The 16,092-nt window shown below is 36.0% G+C and overlaps 2 protein-coding genes across 2 annotated transcripts in view; one reads left to right on the plus strand and one right to left on the minus strand.

Moving 5' to 3' along the window:
- Positions 1–442, plus strand: part of CCNE2 (cyclin E2) — a 13,513-nt gene extending 13,071 nt beyond the window's left edge. The window contains exon 11 of the mRNA XM_023518247.1: positions 1–442. This exon is cut by the window's left edge and continues 32 nt beyond it. Within this exon, the coding sequence (XP_023374015.1) occupies positions 1–115 (115 nt within the window). The 3' untranslated portion in view covers positions 116–442.
- Positions 443–1,217: 775 nt separating this feature from the next.
- The window catches only part of INTS8 (integrator complex subunit 8), a 57,063-nt gene continuing 42,188 nt past the window's right edge, over positions 1,218–16,092 (minus strand). Inside the window, exons 17-27 of the mRNA XM_003782471.2 lie at positions 14,946–15,130; positions 14,196–14,229; positions 13,479–13,535; positions 13,333–13,394; positions 9,209–9,327; positions 7,590–7,693; positions 6,483–6,533; positions 4,715–4,788; positions 4,572–4,636; positions 4,369–4,412; positions 1,218–1,595 (exon numbers count right to left, since the gene is read on the minus strand). Coding sequence (XP_003782519.1) covers positions 1,479–1,595; positions 4,369–4,412; positions 4,572–4,636; positions 4,715–4,788; positions 6,483–6,533; positions 7,590–7,693; positions 9,209–9,327; positions 13,333–13,394; positions 13,479–13,535; positions 14,196–14,229; positions 14,946–15,130 — 912 coding nt within the window. The 3' untranslated portion in view covers positions 1,218–1,478. The remainder of the gene's footprint in view (positions 1,596–4,368; positions 4,413–4,571; positions 4,637–4,714; positions 4,789–6,482; positions 6,534–7,589; positions 7,694–9,208; positions 9,328–13,332; positions 13,395–13,478; positions 13,536–14,195; positions 14,230–14,945; positions 15,131–16,092) is intronic.

The raw sequence follows: 16,092 nt of genomic DNA on the forward strand, positions 1-16,092 counted from the left end.
GGACGAAGTACATTACATAAACACCTTCAGAAAAGAAGGACAGTTGTCACCAGTGTGCAATGGAGGCATTATGACACCACCGAAGAGCACTGAAAAACCAACAGGAAAACACTAAAGAAGTTAACCAAACAAGGAATTCACCAAGTACAAGGTAGAATTTGACATAAATGAACTACTAAAGTTTTATAGGAAGATAGTGCTGTGATTTGTACTGGCCAATACAGAAGTTACACTGCCATTCTTTGATTAAAAAAAAACTTAAAATTGGTACTAAGGAAGAAATTTATTTGCTATGTTAGCTGTTAAAGAAACAGCAGGACTTGTTTACAAAGATGACTTCATTCCCAAGGTTACTGGATAGAAGCCAGCCATAACTTATGCCATAGCAACCTTTTTTTTTTTTTTTTGGATCCAGTGTTACTATGTTTATCTTGATAAACTAGGAATTTTATCATTGAAGTTTTACCTTAAAGGGTATATTAAATGATATATACTTTGAATCTAGCTTTTAGATTCTCAAAATTCCTACAATCTAGACTAGTGCAATTTGGTTCTTGAAAATAAAACTTAAACTTATTTACAAAAGTTTAGTTGTATAATAAGGTGACTAATTTATCTGATAGCTGCTATAGCAAGCTATTATAGAACTTGAATTTCTACAAATGGTGAAACTAGTTTATGTGCTTTGCCATAATACATTTTTTAACCAGTATGGCTTAGGTAAACATGGTGTTTAACCTGTGCTCTAAACAATGAGAGTACCAAAGAAGTAATAAACAAGATAAATGCTGTGGCTCCTACTTCTGGGGCTTTACCCAACTTAAGTTGCTTTATAATATAACCTTTTTGTATACTGCAATTTGGGTGAAAAACTTAAGTACCCTTTTGAAACTATTTATATGAAAAAGTCACTTTATTACTCTAAGATATCCTTAAGGACTTCTTAAATTTAGTGTGACTAAGGCTTTATTTATGTTTGCAAAACTATTAAGCTTTGTCGCTTTGACTCTGTCCTTTATCTCATAATGTAGGATTTTTAAAGAAGACCCTAACACTTCACTAAATTCTATTTTCTTAAGGCAAAAGAGTATTAAATGTATACTGACTCCTAGAAATCTATTTATTTTAAAAAAAGCTTGACAAAAACTTGCTGTATATAACATGCTTATTTTAAATTAGCTTTTAAAAAAAAATTTCAGCCTCAGAAAGTAGATGTAATTAGAAAACAAATTATACTAGATTTATTTTGTTTCCAGACATGTAAATCTCTTCTCCCTTTGAGGAAATTATAAATTTAAGCTATCGTTATGGTATGAAGTCTTCTGTACAGTTTTTTTAAACTAATATTTCGTTATTTTGTCTGAAAAGAAAACACCAGTAAATGTGTACATATGTATTATATAAACTTAATCTTTTAATACTGTTTATTTTTAGCCCATTGTTTAAAAAATAAAAGTTAAAAAATTTCAACTAACTGCTTAAAAGTAAAGTTTTGCCATTGCTTGAAGAAACTTTTTTTTCCTTCTCTGCGCTGCCAGCTGTAACACTTCTTCTGGGTTGCTTGCATTCAATTCTGTCTGGCCAATGGCTTTGATCTTCAAAAACAAAAAAGTGATGTTGTTAGATCTGGTCAAAAATTAAATCTTGCTGGTACATATAACCTAAAGCTACCTATATCTTAACAATGACAGTTTTAATGATTAACTGAACCTCTAACTGTAAAACCCAAGAGTTGTTAAAAATAATTAACATGTAAAGATCAACTAGAGCCACTCTTAAGAAAAAGACTGATTACTGTAGCATAATTTGTGGAATTACCTTCTGTGTCATTTTATTACATGTAAATTTCTTTGAAAATATCAGTTAAATAAGCTCTATACAGTAATTTGACACATGACACCTTTTTTAGAGTGCAAAACTAGCTAGCTGCTCAGCATTATAACAGCATATAATGGCTGAACTTTCCATGATTAGGGGAAAAAACCCAAAACTTACTAAATATACATAGTAGTTTTCTGCTATGGCATATTTAATGAAAATATAGTTCAGGACCTTAGGATATACTTTTAGGTTTAAAAAAATTAGAATTTCTTTAAGCAAGACTATTCTGACATGGAGCTTGAAAGGAGATAAGACTGTTCAGAAACGATTGCCAGTCTGGGATATTAGGTAATTGGAGAAATTGCTGGGTGCCCTTTCAGTATGAAGGAATGCGTGTGGCTAAGCTTGTCATGGGGTATAACTAGAGTTGTTAAAAACAAGGCATCCCAAATTGTGAGCCAGATATATCAGAGAAATAATATATACCCTATGTAGGTACTAGTCAAAATCATGAGTAGATCAGATTACCTAGAAAGAATGTAGGGTGATCGGAAAATAACCTAAGGACTAACTTCTTGGCAAAACAAAGGGAGATACCAGGACTTTTAGGAAGGAAGGAGATGTAAACAGTAGGAAAAAAGTATCCACTGAGTTTGGCATTTGGTGACCCCTGAGAGAATAGTTAAGAGTGGTAATAGCAGCCAGGAGCAGTGGCTCACACCTGTAATCCTAGCACTCTGGGAGGCTGAAGTAGGAGGATCATTTGAGTCCAGGAGTTTGAGATGAGCCTGAGCAAAACTGAGACCCTGTCTCTACTAAAAATAAAAAAATTAGCTGGGCATGATGGTGGGTGCCTGTAGTCCCAACTACTTGGGAGGCTGAGGCAGGAGGATAGCTTGAACCCAGAAGTTGGAGGTTGCTATGAGTTAGGCTCATAGAGTCTGGGCACAGAGCAAGACTTTGTCTCCAAAAAAAAAAAAGTGGTGGTGGCAGAAGTCAAACTGCACTGAGCTGAATAGCCTCAAAAAACTAAGCAGAGGAGAGTGAGAAGTGGCAACATGTATAAGGACAGGCCCATCAGTCTTTTTTTTTTTCTGGTGTATCCCAAGGAAACAAAGGCACAGAAATTATTGAGAATGGAAAAGACAGAGGACAGGAGGCTTAACAGGTGAAAAGTCTAAAACAGGGAAGATGGAATTGGGGCTGACAGACTGGGGGTAAAAAATTGGTCACAAACCCAAACATCTCATTGATCACCAGAAGCCAGGAATTCAAGAGAGGAATAGGTTACTGACAAAGAGCGTATTGCAGGATAAGATCTTAGAAGAACAACTTAAGCTGACCCCAACTAAAACAATGGTGGCTTTAGGTTTAGGTAGGTGGTTGGCACAGAGTTAAAGGAACTAAGGCTGGCAAAGACCTGTAAAGCTAGAGTGTTAGATAAGATCATCACATGTCTTTTGACACAAAGTAAGGAAGTTTCAAAAGCTAGTAAGAAAAGTTGGGTATAAGCTTGAAAGGAGAAGGGCCTTAAAAAAAACAAGTAGTAATGGTTTAGAAATAGCAAAGCTGGAAAAATTGCAATATTGCCTTTCAGCCCCAGGTAAATTAAAATGAGAATGAGTATTCTCTAAGTGGAAATGGCTATTACATTTTTCTTTTTTCTTTATAAAAAGGTGCTGCTATTAATGTTTAAACAATGGACAATTTAGTCCAAGTACAAAGCTTTAAAAGGCACATAATAAAGAGCATATACTTTTATTAACATGAGTGAAAGAGCAAAGAAGGTATCTCTGATCATACTGAGGAAACAAATGTTAGGCAAGTAAAAACGGCCAAAAAGTTGAAAATATTTTGGCCTCTAAGTGAATTTTAAATAATCCATCTATTAAGGAACTACTAATCACCTACGATGTGCCAGGTAATATTCTAGGTACCAACTATGACAAAGCCAAGTATGTGCTCTCAAAGGGAAATAGACAATAAATAAGTAAATGTATACTATGTTACATGTTGCTAAGTATTATGTAGAAAAATCTAAGGGAAATGCAAATAATACTGGAGGGAAAAAGGAAGTAGAAATTGTTATTTTATAAGACGATCAGGAAAAGAAGATGACAAAGGAGGTGACAACTAAGGAGAGACCTGAGGGAAGCTGATGTACCTTGAAGAGAAAATTTCAAACATCCTTAGATGGACGTTGGCAGCACATTCAAAGAATAGTAGGGGTACTGATATAGCAGAGGTTAGCAAGGGGGATGTCAGATGGGTAGGCCAAGTTATCTGCAGCCTTGTAGACTATCATAGGGACTGTATGTGAGATGAGAAACCAGGTAAAGGTTTGGAGCAAAGAAATAACATGACCTAATATTTTAAAATAAAATATACTGAAATGGAACAGCTCATATTATCAAAAAACGATCTTTTAAAAAGTAAATACTGATAACCAAATTCCAGTAGTAACTAGGCATGCATAATCTTTTTGTTGTTGCTGGTTCAACTTTATTACTTACTCTAGAAACCAAAGAAAGGCAATAGGTAACTTACTGCAATTTGTCTTTTGTCTGTTTCTCCTCTTTTATGATGAAGATCTAAATGAATCAGTTAAGAAAAGTAAATCTGATAGTATTAAATATCATGACAGAATCTCAACTGTTTTTCAGTTTTGATTTGGAAAACACACAATATTAATACTTCCTTAATTTAGAGAAGTGAACTATTCTAACATTAATACACTGATGGAAGGATACAAGTCAAGTATTCCAAAATGGTAACATCCCATATGTAGTCATAGTAGGAGTCCATAGCATCATGACTGAAAAAGAATTCGGTTAACTTCTTCAATCCTAAGCAAAAAAATTCAACCTCATTTTACTTTAAAAATCATTCATACCTGTTTTGTTCCTGTAGTGATTTAAAGGCTGTCTTGTAGTCAATTTCTCTGAGGAACTGACATAAAATTGCCACCTACACAAACAAAGATTTGACAATGGTTTCATGTAATGACAACTGGCTTAGTTGTTTTTGTTTTTTTTTTTTTTTGAGACACTCTCACTATGTCACGCTGGGTAGAGTGCTCTGGCGTCACAGCTCACAGCAACCTCCAACTCTTGGGCTTAAGTGATTCTCTTGCCTCAGCCTCCCAAGTAGCTGGGACTACAGGCCACAACACCTGGCTATTTTTTTGTTGTAGATGTCATTGTTGTTTAGCTGGCCCAGGCCAGGTTCAAACCCGCTACCCTCAGTGTATGTGGCTGGCACTACATGTAACCACTGCGCTACAGGTATCAAGCCAAAAACTGGCTTAGTTTTAAGAGGGCCATATTCATGAAGAATATATTCTTCATGTAAGAATAATCTTTAATTATATTCTTACATGAAGAATATATTCTTTAAGAAGCTATGCAGATCACACTGAGTGAGTCAGCTCATACTTATGGATTCTATCCCATTTTAATTTCAAAGACATTTACACAAATGTCTTTTTGACCAATAATTTCTTCATTGGTAACCTACACCACATATTTTTAGAGCTTTGTTTATTTGAAATAGAAGCTGGAAAAAAAGTTAGTTTAGAAAACTAAAGGGGGATGGAAAACTGCCAAGCAAAAGTGTCATGATGAATTCAAGGACATACAGAACATGCAATTAAACCTTTCATAGCTATCAAGTACTGAAGCTCATTATGGCAAAATTTAGGTTGCCAGTAAGCCTAACATAGAAAAATATCTATTTCAATTAGATCATAAAGTTCATCTCTTTTTCTTTTCTTTTTTTTTTTTTTGAGACAAAGCCTCAAGCTATCCCCCTGGGTAGAGTGCCATGGCATCATAGCTCACAGCAACCTCCAACTCCTGGGCTCAAGCAAGTCTCCTGTCTCAGCCTCCCAAGTAGCTGGGACCACAGGCACCCACCACAACGCCTGGCTATTTTTTGGTTGCAGCCGTCATTGTTGTTTTGGTGGGCCTGGGCTGGATTCAAACCCACCACCTTAGGTGTATGTGGCTGGTGCCTTAGCCACTTGAGCCACAGGCACCGAGCCAAGTTCATCTCTTTAAAGAATTTTTAAAGCTGAGCGTGGTGGGCTCATGCCTGTAATCCCAGCACTCTGGGAGGCTGAGATGAGTGGATTGCCTGAGCTCCAGAGTTTGAGATCAGCCTAAGCAATCTCTAAAAACAGCTGGGTGATGTGGCTGGCACCTGTAGTCCCAGCCTGGGGAAGCTAAGGCAAGAAAACTGCTTGAGCCCAAGAGTTTGAGGATGCTGTGAGCTATGATGTCATGGCACTCTACCTAAGGTAACAAAGTAAGACTCTGTCTTACTCTATGTATATATCCATATATACATATATATAATCTATTTTAAATATTTATTGATAATTCACATACCTAAAAGTGACCCTTTATACACAATCCAATGGTTTTCAGTATTTTTTTTAATTATTAAATCATAGCTATGTACATTAATGCAATCATGGGGCACAATGTGCTGGGTTTTCAGTATTATTCACAAAGTCATACAACCATTACCATATCTAATTGCAAAATATTTTCAATACACTCCAAAAAACCCATACCCATGATTTAAATTATTTTGATATGGAATATAAAAATAATCTTAAATATACATGAAAATAAACCAACACCATAATATAAACTAACCTGTGTGTGGCAATTCAGCAAAGAACAACATTTTATCATTCGTTTTATCACCTACAAAGACAAGATTCTGATTATTTTCAAAAATCAATCAACACTAATTGTAACAAATGAACTACTCTGGTATAGGATATCCAGAGAGAGGGAAGCTGTGTGTGTGGGAAACGGGGGGTATATGGGAACTCTCTACTTTCTACTAAATTTTGCTGTGAACCTAAAAGTGCTATAAAAAATTAAATTATTTTTAAAAACTTAATTTAAATCTTATTTCAGGAGCCATTTATTGTAAATATTAAAAAAGTGCCATCTCTTAACATTAGGTACTGGTGGCCTAAATCAGAGAAAATGATAATGTATATCAAAAGAAAATGGACAAAATTTGGTGTCCATATCCAAATTTGGCCATGTGGAGGGGGATGAAAGGGAGGAAGTAGGTCAAAGGGCACAAATTTGCAATTAGAATTAGTCTGTAGCTCTAATATACAACATGGGGACTACAGTTAATAATACTGTATTATATACTAAAAATCTGCCGAGAGAGTAGATTTTAGGTGCTCTTATCACCAAAAAAGGAAATAAGGTGATGGGAAGTGTTTGATTATAATAATTTCACTATGTATATGTCTATCAAAACACCATTTTGTATGTCATAAATATATGCCCCAAAAAAGACAAAAAGAATTGGAGATTTACAAGATAAAATAAATCCATATGATTTGAGAGCTAAACAGATATTGGTGGGGCAAAGAGCTAAGAATAATGCTCACGATTTGGGCTTAGATAACGTAAATGGTTAAGTGTGCGTATTTTAGAATTTTGAGGGGTTTTTTCTTTTTTCGGAAGGGCAGATGAGTTTATTAGAAGTATTAGAAGTTTATTACTTTATGGTAAAATAAGATACTGAAATCAGCTTTAGATACAGAATTTGAAATAAATTCTGTTTGGGGGAAATCAGTGGAAATAGAGACGTTGAAAGTATAGGCAACAATGTGGTCTAGAGCCATGAACTTGGGCATTACAGTCACATAAATGGAAATGCGTAAGTTAAGCCAAAATGGGGCCATGGAAGAACATGCGCAGGTAAGCAGCAAGCCCATGAGAGCAATTTACCTGGTCTGTATAAACATCAGGGGGGACAGCCTTATTAAAGAAATCAGAACACACAGCTCCTGCCTGGAGGTAATAGTGGAGAGCTGCCGAATACTGATTTGTTGCTAAAGTAAAAAACACAGAGATAAACAATTACCTATTAGATATAACAGTTGGAAAAACAGGGCCTCTTTTGTGAAGAGTCAGGTATAACTTCATGTGTTGACTAAAGCAAATTTAAACTATAAATGCAAGGATAAAATTCTGTACTTATTCAGGATAACACTGAGAAAAACTGCCCTTATTTTTTTAAGGGCACTTTAAAGAAGTGCCCTTTTTTAAGGCCTTAACTTTAAAGAAGTGATATGATAGCTTATGCCTCCTAAAACTGATTAGCCCAACATCAAGCTCAGATTTCTCACAAAATTTACTAGTTATAGAATTTAGCATTTGGAGGTATTTATTTCTCAACTGTCAAAACTAGAAATACATCCTAATTTTCTGAGGTAGTTCAAAATCAGTATATCTATTCTGCAATAGATAATAAGAACTTGATAAATTCTTTGGAGGTACAGGGATAAAAATAAGCATTAAAATGGCCCTGTGTGGTTGGGTACAGTGGCTCACACCTATCATACCTCTGGGAGGCCAAAGTGGCCATGTCACTTGAGTTCAGGAGTTCGAGACCAGCCTGAGGAAGAGTAAGATCCCCATCTCTACTAAAAATGAAAAACTGAGGCAACAGGATCACTTGAGCCCAAGAGTTTGAGATTGCTGTGAGCTACCACACCACAGCACTTTACTGAGGGCCAAAAAGTGAGACTCTGTCTCAAAAAAAAAAAAAATTGCCATTTTCTTCAAAATAATCTGGAGGAGAACAGAATGATATAGGTAAGGGTACAGATGAAACAAGACTGGCTGTGAGTTAATAACTGTTAAAACTAGGTGACGGGGGGGGGGCATTACATGGACTCTTATGAAGATTCAGGTATAACTTCATGAACTGACCAAAGCAAATTCAAACTACAGATGTAGGGATAAAATTTTATACTTATTTAAGATGATACCGAATAAGTATAAAATTCCTTCTACCTTTATTGAAGCTCCCTTTAAAAAAAAATAAATTCCAAAAAAAATGATCCTAAAATGATACCAATCAGATATCGTATTTGCTCTGTACCCAGTAATAGAAATATTGAAAATTTCATATCAAGTTGGGGAATCCTGTCACACATAACCAAGGGTGGGGGAGTGGATTAGGAATCTATCTCCAAGAATGCAAGTAATTATCAAGTGAATCTAAACAGATTTTAAAATCTTTAAATAGGAACTTTGCAAACAAAACTTCACTGTCATTACCAAAGAATGTTTTACCAATTTATTAGATGGACAATTATTCACTACTTTAAAAAAAAACAAAGTGGCCAACATAAAATTAAAAGCATCTGAACCAAAGGTTCTATACCAACAAATGCATAAAGAATTATGGTTTACTACCTTAATTTTACTAAGGAAGAAGAGCAAATCTCAAGGGCAAAACTTCTTAAAGTTTAATAGAGTATTATAATAAAATGTATTATATATTCACTTTTACAAGTTCTATAAAAACAAAATACAAAGCCACCATACATCTCACTTACCAAAATAAATGTCTGCCTGAATAATTAACCAGGAATGGTTGTTTGGATTTATACTTAGCGTATACCGAACTAGCTCTTTCACTGTGATGGCCACAGCTTCAAAATCCACAGACTGAAGGCTAAAGGAAAGACATTTAACATTAGTCTATTTTAAAAGTCAACTTTAAATTCCGTATGTATATTTGTTAAAGACAAAAGACTTGGCCAAAATTTAGGTGATAATTAGGAATAAATATATAAGAAGTGTCAAAACAACTAAACCTGAGAAGGTACAATACGCCAAGTTTATTTAAGGGATAAAAACCTGATTTTTATTTCCTTCATTATAAAATAGTAAAGGTAGACCAGATTCCACCAAAAAAAGTATCTTTATATCCTTTATAAATGTTTAAAGCATATAAAAGTATTAAGATAAAATAATTTCTGCTTTTAGCACGATTTACAGGTAACAATAAAAAAGAAACTCAAAAGATTTCCCCAAATGATTTTTAAGTTCTGTGGTCTAGTAGAAACCACAAAAAAGGGGGGGGGGAGCTCAAATACTAACAGTACTGCTATGAGATAGTAAATCTATCATCTAGCTTCTTGCGAGAGTAACCTACTCCCATGTATTAGATCTTTCACTGGCTCTAATGGGGTGAGGAGCTAGGTGTGGAAAAGTATTCTATACTAGTGCGCTTCGTAGCAAATAGAGTCAACGAAAGGGTAGGGAATGAGGCCAGCTGCTCTGAACCTTGTTAAATGTGAAAGTCTAGATGTCAGTATTAGAAGATGGAACTGTGAAGATAAAAGCCAGGCCAGCCCCCAAGAAACACAGCCTCCTCGAACCAATAAAGCATAGTAGGAGAGAACACAGGTCTGACTCAGGCACACATAAGTTTCAAGACATGGCTCTATCATTTACAAGGTGAACTTGGACAAAGTACTTCTGTTGCCCTGAGGGGTTAGATTTTACCATAATTCACCACTGTGCCCAGAACAGTTGGAAAGGAATTGTGGGATTATTAGCAAATACCCAATTATTTACTTACAACTGAATGAGTTATATAGGCTTACAATCATATTTCACAGACATATATAAAATGTTACAAGTCTAAGAATTGTAACTACATGTCAAAACAGTTGGTTTTAACATAGTAATACTAATCCAGTGTCATTCCCACTATCTTGAAATACTATCCTTGGAATCAATAAAGATTCTTGCTTGTAGCTATAGCTCAGTGGGTAGGGTGCTGGCCACATACACCGAGGCTGGCAGGTTCGAACCTGGCCCAGGCCTGCTAAAACAATAACTGAAAGAAAAAAAAAGTAGCCAGGTATTGTGGCGGGCGCCTGTAGTCCCAGCTACTTGGAAGGCTCAGGCAAGAGAATCACTTCAGCCCAAGAGTTTAAGGTTGCTGTGAGCTGTGACGCCAGGCACTCTCCCAGGGTAACATCTTGAGACAGTCAAAAAAAAAAAAAAAAGATTCTTGCTTTTACTTTTTCTGGTCAAACATTTAGTCACATTTTATTTTCTCTGGGTCAATTTAAAGTATTTTTATCATGAAGATAATAGTTAAGCCTACTACATACCAGTCCTTATTCTAAATATCTAGCTTAAATAATATATTAACTATTTAATCTTTACAATTCTGAGGTAGGTACTATTTTAAAACTCACTTTAGAAACAAGGAACCTGGCACAGAAAGCAACTTACCCAAGATCATATACATGGATCATACACATGGTGGGACTCAAACTCTTCTTGTCTGGCTTAGAGCCCCTGTATAAATCATTCTTTTGCCTTGTTTATAAACACACACTGGAAATCAATCATTGCACTCTAAACTTAGGCCAAAGAGATAACAAATACAACCACTGAAATCACTAAAAGGCAAAATTATCTCTATCTGATCCTTGGATTGCTATCTAATTTATAAATTGTATATAAAAATTAGTAACACATTATGATGGAATCTGCAGTTAAAATGTGGAGCATGCACATTTGCTTCATGAAGCATGGTGTACCTTTGTGAAACAAGCCTCAGTGAGTGGACTCACCCACTTTGACCCTCCTAATCTCTGTATGAAACACAGAGCTGCTTCCAATCTCTACGACTGAGATGGGAGCAAGTTACTTTTATTCTACTGTCTGCTTACGTATGTACTAATATCTTTTCTTCTTCAAAGATGCCACATCAGAGCAATAAAATAAAACCTGGACCTGCCCTTTAAACACAAAGTAAGAAGACTGGGAGGGAGGACAGGAAGAAAAATTTTTGTAAGGAATCAAGTGTGTAGAAAGAGAAAAATGTAAATGGTTTCTTCTTCCGGAAAATGAACGTTTTTTCCTCCCCTAAAAAAATTCCTCCATCATCTTATTGTGATTCTCACATGATGAATGAAAGCAAAGGGAGTATTTCCTTTTTTTTTAGACAGAGTCTCACTTTCTTGCCCTTGCTAGAGTGCCGTGTCATCATAGCTCATAGCAACCTCAAACTCTTGGGCTCAAGTGATTCTCTTGCCTCAGCCTCCCCAGTAACTGGGACAATAGGCACTTGCCACAACACTCGGCTATTTTTTAGAGATGGGGTCTTGCTCTTGCTTAGGCTGGTCTCAAATTCCTGAGCTCAAGCAATCTGCCTGCCTTGGCTGCCCAGAATGCTAGGATTATAGGCTTGAGCCACTGCTGGCCCAAGGGAATATTTCTTAAAGTAATTAGTTTGGCTTAGTTCCTAAGGCAACTCAAAGGAGTTGGGAAGCTTTCATAATCACAGTACTAAAAAAGACCGACAAGGAATTATTTAAAAAAAACCCAAATGGATACAAATTTTCCCATAGATATTTATAAAAGAGACAAGATCCTGGAAACCTGATAGAAAGTAATTTTTTTTTTCTTAAGAGACAGGATGTCTCGGCTGGGCGCCAAGTAGGGCGCTGGCCACGTACACCGGGGCTGGTGGTTTCAAACCCAGCACGGGCCTGCCAAATAACAATAACTACAACCAAAAAAAAATAGCTGGGCATTGTGCTGGGAGCCTATAGTCCCAGCTATTTGGGAGGCTGAGGCAAAAGAATCACTTAAGCCCAAGAGTTGGAGGTTGCTATGACCTGTGACACCACAGCACTCTACCAAGGGTAATAAAGTAAGACTGTCTCAAAAAAAAAAAGAGAGAGAGAGATACGATGTCTCTATGTTGCCCAGGCTAGACTCAAACTTCTAGGCTCAAACAATCCTCCTGCCTTAATCTCCCCAGTAGGTGGGACAACAGGTACACACCACCATGCCTGGCCAGAAAAGCATTCTTTAATTAGCCTCAATTTCCCAATTCTACTCAGTAACAATTAATCAAGACCACTTAGATCTTCTGTTCTGTCTAGGGCTCACATACCCTAGTTCTATTTAAGACATAAGCTGGGCACAGTGGCTTGTGCCTCCTAGCATTTTGGGAAGGCCAGACAGGAGAAATACTTGACCCCTGAAGTTCAACACCAGCCGGGGCAACATAACAAGACCTCACTCTACAAAATAGTAAAAAATTAGCCAGGTGTGGTAGTACAGGCCTATAGTTCCAGAGCTTGGGAGGCTGACGCAATAGAGGCTGACCACTTCAGCTCAGAGTTTGAGACTGCTGTGAGCTACAGTGATGTCACTGTACTCTAGCCCAGGCAAGAGTTATGCCTTACTGATAATTTTTAAGAAGATATTTACTGTGATAGAGAAGCACAAAGTTGGCTATCGAATCCCAACAGATTTGTAGCCTTTTAATCATACTACCTAAGGATAGTCAGAATGGTTTCCAAATAAATAATAAATAACTTAATAAAATGTAAGCTAGTATGACAGAGGGAGGGTAAACGGTGGGACCACACCTATGGAGCATATTGCAAGGGTACAAGTCAAATCTATCAAGTATAGAACATAAATGTCTTAACACAATTATCAAGTAAATGAGGCGAAAGCTATATTAATTAGTTTGATGTAAGCACTCCAAATTGTATAAAAAAATCACATTGTACCCCACATATGTATAAATGTATTCATGACCTATGTGTATGTGACTTAATAAAAGGAAAGAAAATAAAAGATAAAAACCAAACTAAAACAAAAATAAAAATAAAATGTAAGCTATACTACTACCTACTTGGGAATGGAAGATGGCCAGATAGAAATGTGTTCAGCTGTAATATCATTCACAATGTCCTCCTTAAAAGAAACAGAAAGAAAGTGTAAAGAGAAATTTCTCTCATTTTTGAAATACTTTTTAAGTGAGATTTGTGAAATACTGACCCGAACATTGTGAAGTTTCACAAAGAGAGATAAAATAATAGTCAAAACCAATGGTTCCTATGAAAAAGAAACACAGAATCTTTAAATTATGTATATATATTTTAACATTTCTCCTACTGACCTTAGAGATACCAAGTATTTTCTTTGAAAAGACCCTTAAAATATAGCATTTTTAATCTCATAAAAAATAAATCACAGACCACACTTATAAAAATTACCATATTTAGATGTCTGGTTATGGTGCTATGCTATCTCCAAGCTCAACTCTTCATATGACTTTTGAAATTGAGTAACTAGATCTCTTTCCAATCATTACTTCCAGTTACCTTCCCAAATTGACTATTTTATTCCTTAAAATAATATTTAAAGGATGAAACACAGATTAAGCAAGTCCTTCAAATATTTAAAGGATGAAACACATATTAAGAATAAATATTTCATCAATCCTACTAAGCAAAAATTAAATCCAGGCTTCATACATTTAGCCCTATTATGAAGACGTCTTTATAATTCAAAAAATCTACTCTATTTGCTATAACAGGGTAAAGGAAGTGAAAAATAAATCTCCATTTAGAATGCCCCCCATAATAATCACTAAAGATAAGCACATTAACAGGTCACTTTGATACTTAGCCGGTATTTGAAGTACTCCAGATGTTTTAGTCTATTCTACAAAAACCAGTAATACTAATTCGAATAATTTTAAATAAAACTTACTCGTAATTTCTTGATAAACGAAAGTAGTTCACTCCTACAAAAAGCAAAATTTTTAATACAGAGTTAATATCAGAAATTAAAAGTAAAATAAACAAAGTAAATTATAGGTAAAGGTTTAATTACTCATGTTCTAATTCTGCCAAGTATGAAAAAGTATAGGCCAGGCACAGTGGCTCATGCCTGTAATCCCAGCCCTTGGGAAGCCGAAGTAGGTGGACTGCCTGAGCTCACAGGCTGGAGACCAGCCTGAGCCAGAGTGGGATCTTGTCTCTTTAAAGCTGGGTGTTGTGGCAGGTGCCTGCAGTCCCAGCTACTTCAGAAGGGGAAGCAAGAGAATCGCTTAAGCCTGGGAGTTTGAGGTTCCTGTGAGCTATGAGGCCATGGCACTCTACCAAGGGTGAGAATGTTTCAAAAAAAAAAAAAAAAGAAAGAAAAAGTATAACATTTTAGTGTCACACTAACCCAATAACATTTCTTCCCTGTTTTAAGCGCATATGAAGTCTTCAATATGTATACTACCCAAGCTTAAACATTGTTAATTTTGAATTCAGTCTGTTAACATGTAAACAAAGTATTTCCAAAGGTGACCATGGCAGACAGGTCTATCAGAGACAAAGGCCACAGAATTCTCAAAATTGTTCATCTTTGTGATATCTACAGAATAAAGGATGATGTTCTTAAAATAGAACTACTATAAATAATACAAAAGAACTCAAAAACTGTAACTGACAGAAACATACTAATACTTACCGATACATTATACCTAATGTAGATTCCCTCTGCTTTATTAAACTAACTCTGCCATCATTTCCTCGTTTGTGCTGACTAGACACACTGCAGATTTGAACAACTACTTCCCAAAGGTCTTTAGCAGTCCGTCTACTTTCTTTAGGGCCTGGAAGTTCTTTACATGTAGCTGCTAAAAGTTGTCCAAGCTATAATATGAAAAACAAAATACACAAAAGATAATCTGTAATGTCAGTTGACAGTTCTCTCATTAGGGCACACTGGAGGAAAGACGGGTGACGGCCCAAACATACCAAACACAGTATGTTATGCTGTGTGTTCAGTACAACCTCTGAGCAATCTAGGGCTCACTGTTTACTGAGGGATCTGAATCTGTTTGACAAAGAAGATTCTCTGGTTCTATCATATAAACATCATCATTTCTGAACAATTAGTGTCTACGTGAACCCATTCTAGTAGTCCAATGAAAACAAAAATGAGACAATGGAAAGAAATATGATTTAAGTGAAAAAAAGGAAAAAAAAAACAAAGTTGTGGAATACATGTAGTATGATACTACTTTACCAAAATAGAATAGAAGGTATATGCCGTATGTTAAATGTGCCAGAGGTGAGATTAAAATAGTGCTTAGGTTTCACACACACACAACACAAACATTTTTAATCATTAAAAAAAAAAAAAATGAAAAAAACAAAAGAGTAAGGAAATTGGAGTTGTCAGAATAAGGAAACAAAATTTAAAGCAACTTTTTTTTAATTGGTAGAAACAATTCTCAAAATTGTTCATTCTTTTACTATTAGAGCTACTGCTATTATGAAAAGATAGAATTAAAAAGAACAGATTACAACAAGAATGATTTCAAGTCCATCAGGAAACCTTGTTCTCAATTAAATGGACCTAGAAAGTTTTCCAATAGGGTCTCACTAGTTAAGAAGCCCCCTGTAGGCTCGGCGCCTATGGCTCAAGTGGCTAAGGCGCCAGCCACATACACCTAAGGTGGCGGGTTCAAATCCAGCCCTGGCCTGCCAAACAACGACAGCTGCAAACAGAAAATAGCTGGGCGTTGTGGCGGACGCCTGTAGTCCCAGCTACTTGGGATGCTGAGGCATGAGACTCGCTTGAGCCCAGGAGCTGGAGGTTTCTGTGAGCT

Source organism: Otolemur garnettii, unplaced genomic scaffold, assembly GCF_000181295.1.
Source record: "Otolemur garnettii isolate 467f Iridium unplaced genomic scaffold, OtoGar3 scaffold00004, whole genome shotgun sequence".
Classification (NCBI taxonomy): Eukaryota; Metazoa; Chordata; class Mammalia; order Primates; family Galagidae; genus Otolemur; species Otolemur garnettii.